Source organism: Pygoscelis adeliae, unplaced genomic scaffold (genome assembly GCF_000699105.1).
Source record: "Pygoscelis adeliae isolate BGI_AS28 unplaced genomic scaffold, ASM69910v1 Scaffold14, whole genome shotgun sequence".
NCBI lineage: Eukaryota > Metazoa > Chordata > Aves > Sphenisciformes > Spheniscidae > Pygoscelis > Pygoscelis adeliae.
Genome location: NW_008825109.1, coordinates 6424340 through 6442117, shown reverse-complemented (window position 1 = coordinate 6442117; position 17778 = coordinate 6424340). Strand labels below are relative to the sequence as shown.

The following is a 17778-nucleotide window of genomic DNA, read 5'->3' as shown; positions in this document are numbered from 1 at the left end:
TGGAAAAGGATTACAGTGGTTTTTACATTTAAGAAGAGTTACACTGCTGGTCACAAGAGAGGTCTCACATTACTTAAAGTACACATATTTGCTGGAAAATAAAAGTCTCTCAAAAAGAAAAAAAGAAAGGAAAAAGCATCAGACATTTGAACAGCTGGAAGCATTTTTAGAAACTACCAAAAAAGAGAAAAAAATCATTTAGAATAATATTTCCTTTTCTGTAGTAAGCATCGTTTTGGTGATACAATACGTTCTCAAGAGGCTTAATCACATCTACTGTTCAATCCTCAAAGGTCATTTCATAAAACAAAAATTAGTTGAGTCAACAGAGTTTCTTCACAAAAAACCTGAAGCTGTCGTTCTGAGTTATATTTCTTTTTCTACCAGCTCCCATCTTTTTCAAATGTCTCAAGAGCTATGAATCTGTGACAATAAGCTAAAGTCCACTGTGCCCTGGCAAAAGACAAGATTTTCTTCCTTTCTTTGTCTATATCTGATTTTAGTATTAGGAAGATGTTGTTTCACGCCACTCTGATAAAAACTGGAGAAGACTGTTGTTTACGGAAGGATCAAATGAGACAGTGAATGAAGGAAGTAATAGCAGCCATGGGCATAAACCAGTGACTACTACACGTATTTTGATAAAGTATCTACATTCTAGAACCAACATCACTTGAATTTCTTTCAAATTAAAATAAAGAGGCAATCTCTTAATTTTAAATGCTCTGCTTACTCCGCCAATTATGATGCTTTATTTTCTTTACCGTGGTGCTCCCAGGGCCGTGTCAGCACTAGGATTTCTTTTTGCTAAGTTCTTTTTGTCGCAATGAATCTTTCAACATATGCCAACTCCAGAGAAACATTATTGGTAGCTTGCTCCAGTACAAAAAAAAGAGGCAACAAACACCACAAGGCTCCCTTAGCAACACCCTTGAATTCCCTTTAAAACATACTTCCATTAAATACTCTATGAGAGGTTGTTAAATTTATGTTCATGAGCTATTGTATCCTTTCAAGAACTTCCCATCTTCACAATGTGTTTTTACTCACACCTAAATTTAAATTTGTTTCATTTTTGTGGTTTTTTTAATCACTTAACTTACAGCAAAATACCCACCTAATTTGTTAAGCGAAACCATTCATCCTTTCTTCGTAGGGACCAACTGCAGATACAGAATGCAGCCATTCAGACGTACAACACAGAAGCCTTGTTGTGGTACGTCTGAAAATATGCCTGCTATTGTTTAATCAAAACAATCAAACCCAGTTCTAATAGAATAGCAGTGCTACTCATACAAGACAAATTCCCACCATGCAAAAACAGACAAAGTAAAAAAAAAAGGGTAAAATATCAAACGATACCCGATGGCACAAATTCTGCTAAAAACAGGGCCCAATCATCCAATCAGCTCTTATTCTTATTTATCCCCTCCCCAACATCCACTTTTTCTGGTTGAGTTTTTTTAATCTGTATTCTTCACGTGCTTCTCTCCCAGCTATTTGCCCCCATCTCTCAGCTTTGGTTCTCTTCCTCTCTTGCTTCTTCCACTGCATTTGCGTTGAGTGGGACACTTATGATACCTTTTGCAACAACCTACAGTGGACCTCTAAAAGACAAGGCCATTAAATAGGCACTCAAATACCATTTCATAATTTACTTCAAGAGAAAAATAAAACCCCACTGATAATGTTTCCTTTGTTTACCACCCGCTATGTAATGTGCAACCTTAAACTGCTCCAGCCTATCCTGGAAAAACGTCTTTGTTTTGAATGATTTTTGTCCCCCCAAACCTGCCCTCCTGTACTTTAAACAGCTCCCCAACACTCATGCACTCATCATTAAAAGGAAACCATGTGAAAAAAACATGCAGGGACCAGATTCAACCTGTCCCTAAGCAGCAAAGTTTGTCAACGTATTTCCACAATAGTTGTTCTCTGTGATGGAATCATCAAAATGCCTGCAAATCCATCTTCACCAAAACATGATATACTTCATCCAGTAAAGCCCTTAAAGTAACGTGGGCAAAACTAAACCACCACTACACAATAAACCAAACATACCGAGGTAACAGATAAAAGGGCAAAAGGGCCCAGCTAATGGGAGAATACTCCTCAGAAAACAACTGCTCTGTTCCTGACTCGTGAGTACTGAAGCTCAATGAAAGACCTCCAAAATATAAGCCTAGGAACTAAAATTCTAACTGTTGGATAAAAACTACTAATTCAATAGCAATACCAGTTTTATGGCACCTTGTAAATTCCATTCCTCCTCCCAACCAATTTATGCACCTGATACAATGAACAGTCCATCTTTTGTATTTAGCTTTAAAGTTTGCTACTTCTGTTCCAAACCTGAAGACGACCTGCTCAATGGCTTTGTATAACAAAAGATACTACTTTTACTTACAAACATGGCCACACATTTGGACCATCGCAGCTACAAGAGCATGACTACTTTCCATGTTATACTCCACTAGTAAACATTTATGGGGTACCTATTTTACTCTTTCGTCTCTTTTTGTATTGCAAGATATCTCTTTCCTCCACACCTTAACATTTTCCATCACCTACCTGTATGATTACAGTTTTTCTTCTCCCATCTGTCTTTCTGTTCCCTATCTCAAATACAGTTCCTAGTTCTCCACTTCATCTTTCTTTCCAATTTCCACTCTCAGTTGCAAACACAATTTGCTTTTCCCAATGCAGAACTCCTGCAAGCAATAGGGTTAAACAAGTTTAAAGAATATACATGAGCATGTGAAAAAGACCCATGCAAACAGTTCTGGGTCATGACACTTGACAGGTATGTCCTAATACCGAATCTAATGTTCATACCAAAAGACCATTCATACCACTCCACCCACCCTGAGGATGAGTTCAATTCCCATTTACCCAGCTGTTCCTACAAGATCAAATTTTCTAACAGTACATGCTAGAGGATTTGTTCTCTCAAATTCCATGCTTAAGCTCCTACGCAATGGAAAGCCATCATCTTCATAAATGAAACCAGGTGATCCAATGAAATTATTTATTACTGTTCCACCAACATGAATATTCAAACTCTTACAAGTGTTCACCAAGTAGCAAAACCAGTCACAACAATATTTTACCCACAATTATTAAGATGTATGCAATCTTCCATAAAATAATTCAGTTCTGTTGAACATTTTTATGAGTCCATGATAAACATTTCGAAGTTGTGGTCTAAGTCTGAAACGAGGGCATCCACAAAATCTTCAACTGAAGGTGATTTCTGCAGCATACCTATAAAATCAAGACAACAGACTCTTAGCAAGAATACTATGAACTTGAAAGCTTTGTCAATAAAAATGGTTACTGCTAACTAACTTTTAATGTCACAATATGACAGAAACAGCTATCACGTTTCTTTGTCAAGAAATAAATGCAGTTATAGTGCATAGGGATTATTTAATTTCTTCAAGCTACCTGTTACACGTTATCACAGAATTGACAAGTTTCAAGACTGTGAACTGATTTTTATCATTACAAATCTTGTTTAAGCTGGGAATTATATTCATTTTAAAGCAATGTAACCATAGACTCAGTCATTTCCAAATGACTGGAATAAATCAGTGATTGAGTGGGTATCTAAATCCTTGTCTGCCAAGTCTCAGGTATGACAGAGCCAGAAAAAACAACATATTTTCTCAAAGTGTTACACACCTGAAAAACATTTAATTTAGTAGTTAAAGTACAAATACCTCTAAAATGTATCACAAGGCATGAAACATACCCAAACAAATGCATATTCAGTGCACTGCAGTTTTAGTTTTGCTTTTTACAGTACCAGGACTTACCTTTTAAGAATTTTAAGCAGTGCATACATTAGCTGTAGCATATGGCTACAAAATAACAGACAAAGAAATTAGCATAATGAAGAATCATGCTCAAGTACTTTGTCAGGTAATTCTATAAGCAGACCAACTAAAAATCTCACACCTTCCTCCACAGAATCCCAGTTTTTAGAAAGTATATCCTGTAAATTATTTTCAGATGTTTCTTTGTACTAAACATTACATTAATGTTGGTCTTTTCACTGTTATTAACATTTTCAAGATTATATATGGAAATTTACTGCATTACTTATACCAGAAAAAAAACAGTATAGCTGCCAAATAATGTAAAATTTAATCTTTGTACTTCTTTGAAGTGATCTGTTCTTTCTGACAACTGCCAATGTAAATATAACCTTGTTCTACCCTTTCTGATCGGTGTACCTACTGAACATAATTTTATGTTCTTTTACATCCTCAACAATATTTGCTTTCGGTGGAAATTATAATTGCATGCTGCTAAAAAACCGGAATCTTTTAGTATAACACAAGTCAAAACCCACCAGGAAACAGACAAGCTCAAGGTAATTTTGTGTGAGCAACCAAAAAGAATTTTCTTGCTAAGACCTCACAGAATCCCGTTTCAATCTGTTTTAAACACGTTGCAAGTGTCAACACAAACTGCCATGACCCAGTAGATTAATACTGAGCACTAAAAGGAAGGAAAACAAATCTCATACTATATATAGGTTGACTGAAATGCTGTTAAATGAAGTTTGTATCAAGCTATTTTCGAAATGAAAGAGAACAGAATTAGCATTTCCAAATACTTGGTAAACTTGTCGTCTACTCTAATGTTAGTAAAATTGCTGTGGAATTACTTCTAGTTCACAATAAAAAATGGCTTGCTATATGCTATATAAACAGATGTGTCCAGATACCAGCTACTAATCTAACCTCCCCAGAGAGCCATGGCCTCTTGAAGACTCCCTCTCAGGTTCCTGAGTGGGCTGGCTGGGGAACATGTGTATTTGCTCCCTAACAACCTTGGAAAAATTCCAGTTTAAACTCGTATTATTTTCCTGCATTTTTCTCAGAAGTGGAGAGAATGCCTTAAGAAGGTGACACGGATGGCAGACCACCGGAACATGTACTGTCGTGCATGACTACATCTTAAACTCAGTTGGAGCAGTCCAGTCCCAAACACATTTTGCCTTTTTTTGGCCTCATTTTGCCTCAGACATTTACATCTGAATTAACTGGCTCTATTTCTAGAGACTGGACAGTAGGAAGATCTTCATGGGTGCCACTTATCTGGCCTTTTTCAGAGGTCTACTTTATGATGAGATGAGTTGTGCCTATGAAGAACCTACTTTTCCCTGTATCCCAGAAAGTAAACCTGGATGACTAGCTCAGGTATAAAAATCTCAAGTTGGTGAAATTATTCCTTCCCTCCAATTTTTAAGATATGGCTCTATAAAAGAACCATTTTTCTATAGCCAACGTGCCCTTTTCTATCAGATATCAATACGGAGGGATGACTCTAATGCTACAGAGACAGTAAAGATGGCCATAATAAACATAACCACCACTCCCCAAGCCCCAAAATACAAAACCCCCCTTTCCAATACTGACTTTATAAAAAACAGCCAGTCTAGATGATGTTTAGCCAATTCTTTTGACACACTAAAATTTATTCTGCCGTGGACAATTCTTAAAACTATGATTATCAATACATTGCAAAAGAAGAAAAGCTAACAGTATACTGATTAGGGGGAAGAGAAGAGACTGATGTGGGGATTATCTTCAAGCAGATTTAATTTCCCTCTTACATAAAAATGGCAAATCATAACAAAAACATTCCAACCCTGGATATTACAAAATGAATAAAAGAAACGTAATTAACTACAATACACTTGGATGTATTTTAGTGCAGCTGAATACAGTCTTACCAAATCTCACTCAAAACTTGTTACAAACTGCATTCATTGAGACTCCACATGGTTTGTTTTAAATATGTAGGAGAATTCAAAATCATTCTGGCAATAGTGATGTAAAATTACCTCCTACCCAGTAGTTTCAACTTTTGATAATACAAACAGATTTCAGATTTCTTGCATTAGTGGTCTACTGCATTGCTATTTTCCCATCACTGACATCAAAAGCAGACACTAGCAGAATTTGCTTTTGCAAAGGAAGGATGAAGAGTAACTGAGGTCATTGCTGAAGAACTCCTACTGTAGTAAAATGAACATGCCCTTATGAAATAAATAACTACAGATTTTAGAGCAGACAACTCCAAAAGAAACAGACACTGATGGTATTTCCATGTTCTAACCTCTTACTCTACACAGATGTGTTAAGAATGGTCATATCTCCCTTTAAATGCCATTAAAATATATCAAAGCAAGATCAGCTTTGATATATTGTAAGTACTCAGCACTTCAGTCTAAATGATTTAGTAAGATGTCCACAAGGTCTGATGGTTGCAGTTTTAAAATCTAGGAGTGTATTTTATACGTTCAGCCCAACTCCTATTTCAGCTCAGTCTCTCCCAAGCCTAAGGCAACTGCATAGCTTATCTTCTCTGCTTTGAAGTTTTCTTTCACATTACAGCACTGTGGTTAACCACACCCTTTTGAGAGATGGCTAGCTATAACCTACAATCACTGAAAATTGGGAGAAGAATAAAGCCTGTGGCAAAATTTGGCCTTTGCCCCTTTGGAACACTAATTATTTTGCGTCCGTGTAGTTTGAGTTAACATATGTTGCCATTCACATCACCTTTTAGGATTTATGCATATTTCTTATACTTTCAAAGAGCCATACAATCATTATCTGAAGATTTTTATAGCCTCTTCAAATCATAATTATTCCACAAAGTACAATTTGAGGCATGGAAAAACAAATTTTCAGACTGCATTGGAGCAAATGCTTGTTTATTTACAGATTCAGTTGGTTTGATTACCATGTATGCACACAGCCGAGTATGTCTGTCTGCAATATAATACAGCATTAGCAAATCAAGAACACAACTTCACATGTATTTTGCATGAGGACTTCTTCAGAGACCCAAAGGGCAATGTGACTGCATCAAAACTGCAGGAGAAGCACACTCCAAGATATGTTCCATGCTCTCAGTTCCAGACCATCCAACCCAGTACTTTTCACACTGCAATTCACTTTCTGCCTATGCACTTGGGTTTCTTTCCAGTCAGGGAGTGCCAAGGGAGAGAGGGAGGGATGGTGCACACCTGAATCTTGTTCAGACCTGCAACCAGCACACAACTGGACCTGGAAGGGACACCTGAGTTACATATCTTTAAAGGAAATTGGAATCCCTAATGCCATATAGTCCTAGCAAGGAGAGGGTCTGAAAAAGCCATGTGGCCAACCCAAAGTGACAGAGGAATCAAGTTCTTATCAAACTGTATTTCCTCTCTAAGGAAAAAAAAAAAAGCAAGCCTCTGGGACAAAGCATTGTTCACTCATTTTTTAACTGCTCCTACTATCCATATTTGTGACTAGTTCTGTATTTTGGAGATTATCAAAGGGGTAAAAGGGGTCACTTCAGAAAATGTTAAAAAAGATTTCATAAAGCCTTTGTGGTTTGTTTTGTTTTTTTTAAATGGAAACAAATGTCAAGAGAATCAAATCCAAACAACAACAACAACAACAACAAAGTATATTGTGTTTTCTAATTAAAGGCTAGTCCAAACAGGAATCTTGTCAGTAACTCCACTGGATGGCAGGTCAGATCCTTTATCTTCCCTAATCAGTACATCTATGGAATCATGTGGGAGAAAGATGAAAAGCCAGGGTCATATCCAAACACAAAAGAAAGACAATAGATAGCTTCTGAGAAGAAAATCATAACAAAGAAACTGTATAAATGAAATGTGCTTGTGAAGTTATCTGTTATCAAAGTCAATGAATATGGCTAACTTCACAATGAGATACGGAAGCACTTCAAGGGTGAGGCTACGTACGTGCATCCAGAAGTCAGACTTGTACAAGCGCATTTCTTTATATAAAAAAATGCCTGAAATAACCTACAGAATGTAAGGTTTTTGAAATATGGCACTAGTGAGCACAGAATCTGGACTGTTTCCCCGAAGAAGAGTAAAATCAACAAGCTTTTAAGTTTGGTGGAATCTGTCTTTTATCAGGAATCTGTTTGGTCATCTGCTATGGGAGCGCAGTTTTGTAACTGATGAAAACCAACAAAAGATGGAAATGAAGTATTCTGGAACATCCATAATGAAAAGGAAAAAAAATGCAGCAAAAGAGTCAGAAGCTGATTGAACCTAAACAAATTAAAGAACAATAACTGTTCTTACTTTGCTCCTTAAATTCTCAATTTTTGTAATAAATACAGAGCAATTAAGTATAAACATAAAATAAACTTTTCCATCACGTGTGTTCTATGATTTAACCTCAAATAATTCCAAACAAGCAATCAAATTATTAACTTGTCAAAAGACCTGAGTCACCTCAATTTCATTTTTCAGGGAATCATTCAGGCATTATGCACAGGCAAGGAATCTGCTGATGAATTCTGGTTCTTTTTATTATCTTGAATATCTTCTAAACTTTCTGTTTAAAGTAATATTAAAGAAATTCAGGGTATAAAACTGAAATTCAGAACATAAGAGTGGCCAGTGCGATAATCTGAAGCAAGGAAGATGTACCCTTGGTGAAAGAGGATCGGATCAGGGAACACTTAAGCAATCTGGACATACATAATCCCACAGGCCCTGATGGGATGCTGAGTGCTGAGGCAGCTGGCAGATGGCATTGCAAGGTGACTCTCAGTAATCTTTGATCAATCATGGCCACTGGGAGAAGTGCCAAAAGACTGGAGAAAAACAATGTTACTCCTATCTTCAAGAAGGGCAAGAAGGATAACCCAGGGAACTACAGGCTGGTTAGTCTCACCTCAATCGCTAGGTGGTGGAGCAGCTAATCCTGGAAACCATTTCCAGGCTCACAAACAACAAAAAAAAATCATCAGGAATAGTCAGCATGGATTCACCAAGGGCAAGTCACGCTTAATCAACTCGATAACCTTATATGATTAAACAACCAGCCTGGTAGATGAGGGGAGAGCTGTGGATATTGTCTACCTGGACTTCAGCAAGAATTTTGACACTGTCTCCCATAGGATCCTCACAGAGAAGCTGCTGATGTACAGGCTGGATGATCAGACAGTGAGGTGGATTAAAAACTGGCTGAATGGCTGGGCCCGGAGGTGATCAGTGCCACAAAGTCTAGTTGGAGGCCAGTAACTAGCGGTGTACCCCAGGGGTCAATACTGGGTCTAGTCCTGTTTAACATCTTCATTAATGACGTGGATGATGGGGCAGAGTTCAACAAAGAGAAGTAAACAGCAGTGTGCCTTTGCCACAAAGAAGGCAAGTGGTATCCTTGGAGGAATTAGGCAAAGTATTGCCAGCAGGCTGAGGGAGGTGATCCTTCCCCTCTACTCAGCCCTGGTGAGGCCACACCTGGAGTGCTGTGTCCAGTGCTGGGCTCCTCAGTACAAAGAGAGACATGGACATACTGGAGAGAATCCAACAAAGGCCCACTAAGATGACTGAGGGACCAGAGCATCTCTTCTATGATGAAAGGCTGAGAGAGCTGGGACTGTTCGGCCTAGAGAAGAGAAGGCTCAGGGGGATCTTATTAATGACTATCAATACCTGAAGGGAGGGTGCAAAGAGGACAGAGCCAGGCTCTTGTCAGTGGTGCCCAGTGACAGGACAAGGGACAATGGGTACAGACTGGAACACAGGAGGTTCCCTCTGAACATCAGGAAACACTTTTTCCCTGTGAGGGTGACCAAGCACTGGCACAGGTTGTTCAGGGAGGCTGTGGAGCCTCACTCCTTGGAGATACTCAAAAGCCATCTGGACATGGTCCTGGGCAGCCAGCTCTAGGTGGCCCTGCTTGAGCAAGGGGGTTGGACTAGATGACCTCCAGAGCTCCCTTCCAACCTCAACTATTCTGATTCTGTAATTCTGTGAAAACGTCTTGAAAACTTCTGCCATTTTTTGTAAATCATAGTCTGTGCCCTTATCACCAGTATCACTCATGCTAATGCTGACACAGAGGAGTTATTGCTGTCTGGTTCTCCTATTACACGTGAACAAACACACCAGAAGGTGCACTACGGTTACTGACCTTAAAGTAACACACAGTTCTGTTTAGTGGTTTTTTGGATTTATTGATTTAAAGAAAAAAATTAAAAATCAAACTGTGTATCTTTTATACACAGATTTTTTGGTCACATCATAAAAGATCCCATTATTCTACCATTAACGTCAAGTTCATTGCCCTGCAGTATGCACAACTATTCCTTAAACATAGCTTGCTCTCTTCTTCAAACCCCAGGCTGCATAGCTGTCGCCTCTTCATCATTCACCATTGGCCCTGACAACTCACCGATGAACTATCTCCACTAAATGAACCGAGGACTATAAGCATGAGGACTATGAATATTGAAATGCCTAAAACATCTAATTACTGCATTACAAGAGTTAAATTTGTTTGTGTACTTTCACTGTACTTTGCCAGACTTCATCTTTTGGATTTCCTTTAAACTTAAAATAAACTTGGAATTTCCTGGACTATGATGCCACTTTTTCAGATTACTTTCAGTAGCAAGTTTTATCCAAAGTAACTGATGCATACTCTCAACCCCAAACTGATTGTACCATGTTCCACTGTGTTCTCTCACATGCAAGGGGAAAAGCCAGTTGTACTTCCATAGATTTTATATAAGTCCATCCACAGATGAATTTTGCAAACTTCATTCAAATAATATTTAATTCAAGGGAGCACACTGCCAGGAGCTTCAACATAGCCTCTAGGACATTCCAGGAAGATTCCATGCTCAGTAAAATTAAAAATACATCCCAGAAATCAAGAATATTATAAGCATAACTGGTGTTTAAAAACATTCTTTATTTCTCTACTGTATGACTTACAATATAATAATTGGATGTGCTTGTAAAGATTCCTGTCTTTCAACTACTTAATCCACAATTTTGGGCTACGGTTTTCTGAGGTTACAAACATAGACTCTTCACGAACAGTAAAGAAAGGCAAGTTTGCAAGGTCATGCTGAATGAAAAGTAACCCTGTAGATCAGAAATATAAATAGACTAATCTAGAGAATATATAGTTGCTTAATATATGATGAATCTAAGGAGAGCAGAGGTTATGGCCTCAAATATAAACAGATGGGTCAAAGAACTGAAATGTTCTAGTTATGAAGCTCTGCCAATCTCATGATGAAATACAGACACATTACCACTGTCTTCCTTATCTGTAGGAAACCCCCCCACAACTTCTAGTCTACTAAACTGGAGTGAACAAAGGCAAATGAATTAATATTCATCCTTAATATTAAGAATTTCAGAGCAAATTGAAGGGTGTCCCATTAGATGAAGTACTTACCGAGTGCTCATATCAGGAACAGCGACACTAATGCAAAAATGTTCAGTTTGAATACTGCAACATTACAGAGGAAAGTCTTTATCCTGATGTCATTGATAGACTTGGGATAAAGTCAGCAGTTTCTCAAACTTGTTTCATTCTCCTGACATTATTTTTTTTAATATATGAAGTGTAGTATTTTTGCTATCGCCATGAATGATTTTTAAAAGTTATTTTCCAGATTCAAAAGGCAAATATGGTATTGAGAAGAATAATGAACCATGTTTCTTTATTACAGTCTTCAGACTTCCATTTCATGAGAATGTATACTCAAAGTACTGATATAACCAAAACTATTTTGACGATGCTAAAATGACGTGGCCAAAACAAGTTCAAATTCTTGTATACAAAATAACCAGATCTATTATGAATTCCACGTATGTAAAAGTTACTCATTTTTTGTATCCAAAAATGGTGTCATCTACCTTCCTTCAAGTATGCGATACTCTTATTCTGAATTCTTTAGACAGCTTTGTAATACAACCCCTTCCAACATTTCACCCCAACTATCTGTGTGTTTTTTATTCTGTGTATCACAAGGAGTTCTACTGACCATGACACAAAGTTGATGACCAGTCCACTTAACTAAAGAAAAGAACAAGTTTTCTTTAATAAATCAAATGAAAATCATAATTAAACTAAAAAGACCAAATTGAGAAATGCAGTTAAATTATTTCTTCCTTGAGCAAGGGAATAAAACAATTCTAATTTTTTTCTACCTTGAACCATAAGTATGGGCTCTTTTCCACCGCCGTGTGCCAGCATCTCTCTACGGTAACGCTCACCCATTGCCCTGGAGAAACACAGATGTTAGAGCCATCTGCAAACACAACCCGTTCAGCTTTCAGTCAGATTTGCTTCTAGAACCTCTACAGAACTCAGAGATCAAATGCAATCTTCCACAATGACTGCCTTGATTCCATGTTGACTCCTCAAATTCAAATTACATTTAAAATTATGCTATGAGTAACTGAACTAGACAAATTTTATACGTATGAATATGTGTCAGTGTTTATAGAAGTTAATTTGCGAACAACATTTCAGCCTTCATTGCTCCAAGGGGAAAAGTTGCTCTGTTACAATGCTCTGAACATTCACCTAAGGTATAAGAACACTTACAATTTGTGATCTCACAATTTACTTTTTAATTTCAGAAAGGAAAATGAGTAGGATAGCTATACTTAGCTTTGAAGTTGGTGACATGAAGCTTGTTTAACACTCGCAGTTGCTTTGATTTCAATAGAAAATTACAAGTAATTAGGCATCTATGAAAATCAAGCTCTCTAATTACATCTAAATACGGATTTCAGTGCCTCCCAACTGGCACACCTGTATTTTAAAACATCGACACGAATTTTTTTGCACCAATGAACATGTCCTGAAGTACACTTTATACCTGTGGTTATTTCCTGTTTTGTAATCCTCTCAAAAATCAAGAAGGCGGCTAAAAACTAATTGTCATTAAAAAAGCCCATCAACCTACGTGGCCCCATTTGTTTCATGTTTTCCAGAAACAAGCAGCATGACACTTCATTCTACTTAATATTTTCTCTGTTTTTACCTATCAAACGGGTCCTGAGCAAAACACTGTTTCCACACCATGGAGGCAACAGCCCTCGACATGAGGTAGGAGTAATATTTGGCACCGTAGCCCACAAGATGACTGAATCGCAGCTGCCAGGCCTGGTAGGAGAAAACAAACAAAAACCAGAACAAAAGTAATCTTTTAAATCCTTTAAATTTTTCGGCATTTTCTGAAGTATGATGGAAGAAATCTGATACTATTAATAACAAACAGTTAAAAAAAAAAAAAAAGAAAAAAACCAACCACCACCAGAAATCCCAGAATGAACACATCCTTTATTATAAGAAGCATTTTTCAACCTAAATACCGTGTATCCAATAGACTGATCATCACAATTGAAATTATACATAAAGAGGGCCAGAAGGAAAGAAAAACAAGCAGTCAAAAAATGTATTAATATTTGATAATAATTTGTTCTCCTGGTCTTGAAAGAAAACCACAATTACCTTATTACAAGTAATACCAAATTTTATCATTTTCCATGTGGATAAGTGCAGTGTCACACTTGGGAAAGTTCAATCTATAAACTTTTGCCACAAACAAAGTGGTAATAGCTACTTGCATTTAACACTATAAAAAAATACAACTTCCCACATGCCAAAAAAACTCAGAGGTAGACAAAACACATCCACGTGCAATGTCATTGTTCACAGATTTGTTTGCACATTTTAAAATGCATATATATAGCAGATTATCATCTGTAATTATACTGTTATTCATTTATGTATTGTTTCTTGGCTTTATGACTCATTCCAGTAATGGTGGAGTCTTTTTTTAATGCTGTTTAGTGTTGACTGTTTACTTCTGTTTTCTTAGCAGAGAAAATCAGAAGTATCAGCCTTACTTTCATAGAAATAAAAATACTTTTTTTTTTTAATTTCCCTGACTGTAACAGTCTCATTTAAATTGGGAGAGACCTCCAAAGGTCATCTGGTCCAACCTTTGCTCAAAGCAGAGCCAACTTTGATGAGGTTTCTCAGGGCTCTGTCTAAAGTCTCAGTATCTCCAAGGATGAAGATTTCATCACCTCTCTGGTGCAATGTGGAAAGGCAAGCAGGTCCAAGCTGAAAAGACATTGTTTCCCAACAGATTTGGGCATATGTTTTGAACTGAAGATGGATGAGTGTATAGATGAAAGAGTGAGAAACTTACTCTGCCCTTTCGGCTCTCTGAGGAAACCAAAGAGGAGACAAATCCCATATCTTATTTGTCCTCCTATCCAAAGTTGAAGCTCTTACCATTCTTGTGATATGACTGTTGTCAAGATTTTTGTAGGTACTATAGAAAACAGAGTTTTAAAGAGGAACTAGAAGATAAACAATAAAGTAGTATAACAGATGTTTTAAATTTAAATCCATGGGTTGTCAGATGCTTGTTTTTATCCTAGAGTCAATGGCTGAAATTCTGAGGCAGCCAAACAGAAAAGTGAAGGGGCATTAGCAGTTTTCCAGAACTATTTATCTTTGACTGTGATTCTTTATCACACTGTAACAATCTCCCGATTTTTGACAGCTGAAATAAACTGTTTCTTTATTCAAGAAAGTGCTGATCATCACCTTATTCTTCATTAGCCAAGTCAAAGATGTATGTGTATGTTAAAAAAAATGACCAACTGAGAAGGTGGAAAAAGAAAGTATTTGGCTTTTAATCAGTCTTTTTACCTTAAAAAAGATAGCAAACAGTGGCCTATAATCTAGATCACTGTGAACAGCTGATGAGAAACAAAGTTGTTAGCTCCCATTTCTGAGCAACACCTACAAATCAAGTTCTCAATGTTAGCTGTAATTCAGCCATTCAAAAACTACTTTTAGCAAGATGGTTATCTCCACCCTGACAGGTGTCCAAAACAGATGGAATTTGCTATGGGTGAGCAACCTACCCTCTACTGGTAGCCTACAAAACTAGTTTAAAGTAGGAGCAGCAAAGTTAGAGGAGATGAAAAAATGTCTCCAGTCTTCAATTTTCCTGTGGGTCTTGATGCATGATGCAAATTCTTAAGAATGATTAACTTTTTTTTTCTTTTCTTTAAGGTAAACACCAACTGTACTGTATCTCATTGTAATGCAAGTATGTAAAAACATTCAGCTTGGCTACAGATTCTCCAGTTTGCTCTGAAAAGTATTGTGGTTGCTGTGTTTATACTTTATAGCTACAGTTTTTCTAACTAGTCCCTTAATTATAACCATAATCACTAAACTAAAAGCACATTTTGAAACAGATCAGAGCGCCTACATTTTTAGAAGACTGAGCAGGAAAACATGTCAGTTTTTATTTTATTGTACAGTAAGTTTTCAAAGTTAGGATTAAAAGTTTCAACTTGAAAGTACAACTCTCTCAGGAACCTGGAAAGCTTTACTGATGAATTGGTTTCACATACTCAGAAATTCAAACCATTTCCAAATAGATCATTACAGTGAAAAATCCAAGTTGCTTTTTCTGCTACAAACAAAAGTAATTTCTATGAGCTTGACATAGGGAAGAATATTTCCACCTCTCCCATCAGAAATGAATTATTTTAATGCATCATATAAGCTGTAACTAGGACAGTATGTCTTCCTCAACAACTCAGATTACATTGTTCACATCAAATGCTCCTGCATTTCACGGTCTGCACCTACAACAGCTCATCTGCACTTCTAAGATGATCAACTATTCCATTCATCAGGTTTGTTGAAACTCTCTATCACAAGTAAACAAGGAGAAAGAACATCTTCTCAGCAATCTGTCCATGACTAAAAGCTTGTTTCAGAGTCTGCACCTAAAACAGGCCTCAGTATGCTCTGTTCAAATGTAAGACATTTTGTTTGACCTGGTCTTTGCTAATATACTTCAGTAAGAAACTTCACATTGCTTCCTTTCAAAAGAGCAAAGGAAAAGATATAGAAAGACCACGGAAAGACACTGCCCGTCTCTCTCCCTGCATTTGGGGAGACTCAAATATGATGAAGTTGAGAATTCAAAAATTCACTGGCAACAGGACAGTCTCCAAAAAAGGAAACAAAATTAGAGGATGAGTCAATCCATCTTAAGAAAGATGCCTAAGACAGATAAGGTATAGATGACTCTCTCTTCCTTCATTGAAATACATAAGGAACATACTTTTAGGTAGCTCAAGTTATGTAAGATGACTACCATCCTCAAAGGCATACTGCAACTAAGATTGTTTTCAACTGCAAACAGCAGCCAAGGAAATCTGATTGTAAACACTGTTATTCCCCAGTGAAGTCTGAAGCCTAGATTTGATTTTAATTTTTTTTTTAACCAGTACAGGTTTTCCCCGCTCCAGAGTATAATAACTACCACGTCATCATTCCCTGTCACTACTTTTTTTCTCGGTCCTCACCCAAAGTTTGTTATCAGGAACTCCCAATCTTCAATATTTCACCATTACCCAGTACCTATTACATTACTCAAGTACATTTTCTGATTCTGTGCTGTCCTAGCAATTAACTTTCCAAAACTGGACTTCGCTACCTGTAAACAAATATTTAAACGTTAAGACACATCCTCTACCCTAATTCACAAGGAGCTATCTGTCTGCATTAAAACACTCTTCCTACTTTATACAGATGAGATTACGATCTAGGCAATAAAATGTTCGAAAAGCCCAAGAATACATAGGCTAATACTCCTTAAAAAAGTTCTATGATCAATAAAAAATAAACACACCACTGTAAATGTATTTAAAACTAAATGGTTCACCTTTTTACATAAAAATCCATTTTAATAAGATTAGTTATACATGCCAAGTGACTTGATTTCTTGTGTTATTTCCAATGCTGAACAATTTCTCCGTATTAAAAAAAAAAAAAAAAAGACATATCCATTTCCCTTTTGGAAAGGGTAAAGGCTAGATATGTAGAACTAGGGCACTCTCCTTATTAAATGTTATATTTTTGGTAAACAGTTAGAAAGTTAATGAAGACTCTGAGTAATCACCTAATTCAAAATGTTCCATGAACCCATTCCAGGAGTTTATAAAACAGTGCATTTTACAGCATAGCCCATGGTTATGATAATATGCCATCCACAGGTCATGTTCATGCCTGCTTTTTATCCAACATAACAGACTGAAATAAAGGTGTGCGACTGTTCCACTGCAGTTATTAAAGGGGCCTTTTTTCCACCAACACTATCAATCTTCTGTTATAACCATGTCTGAAAGATTTCCAAAATTCCATGTGCAATGGCTTTCTGTAACAAACAAAAATACCTCATTGATACTTTTGTATTCTTACACCTTATCAGGAATTTTTTTAAAAGTCCTTGTAGGATACATTCTTAGGGTAAGAGTCAGTTCATTTTACTTTAGCTACCTTAAACTAGATGTTTTGCCCAAACTAGTCACATAGGCTTCCTTTATAGTCAGAGGACAGAAGTATTTATCCTGTTATCTTTAGAGAGGATAGGACTACTGCTCTAGGAGAAATTTGAATAATTTACAACAACTTCTATCTTCTATTTAAAAGTTAAGCCACTTCATTCATTTTAACAATACAGTAGGATCAGTTAAACGAAACTGTTTTGAAGACTACATAAAGTAATTTAGGATTCAATTATTTGAATTATAAATTTAGAAATGTTAAGATTATCACAAAAATAATCTGATATAAAAATTTAGATGTGATTCTAAAAAGACAAAACCAAAAGAAAAAAAACTACAGGTATCTTAATATATACTAACCTAACTTTTGTTTGAGTGTGGGTAATCACTGTTCCATGGAGGTCCCCTAATTACATGGAATCAGTGCTACAAAATCCTACTTTTGGAAAGAAAAAAAACCAAAACCTACAGAAGTTCTTGGCTAGTGCTTGGACTTTTCAAAAGTCCAATGCTCTTCCAACAGTTTCTGCTGTGACTTCAGTTACTTCAAAGTATATTCAAGTCCATTTTGCTTT

At 36.8% G+C, this 17778-nt stretch overlaps 1 protein-coding gene across 1 annotated transcript in view; it reads right to left on the bottom strand.

The window, feature by feature from the left end:
* Nucleotides 1-3014: 3014 nt before the first annotated feature.
* MIPEP (mitochondrial intermediate peptidase) overlaps nt 3015-17778 on the bottom strand; it is an 80522-nt gene continuing 65758 nt past the window's right edge. Inside the window, exons 17-19 of the mRNA XM_009327881.1 lie at nt 12856-12977; nt 12014-12087; nt 3015-3264 (exon numbers count right to left, since the gene is read on the bottom strand). Of these exons, the coding sequence (XP_009326156.1) occupies nt 3170-3264; nt 12014-12087; nt 12856-12977 (291 nt within the window). The 3' untranslated portion in view covers nt 3015-3169. The remainder of the gene's footprint in view (nt 3265-12013; nt 12088-12855; nt 12978-17778) is intronic.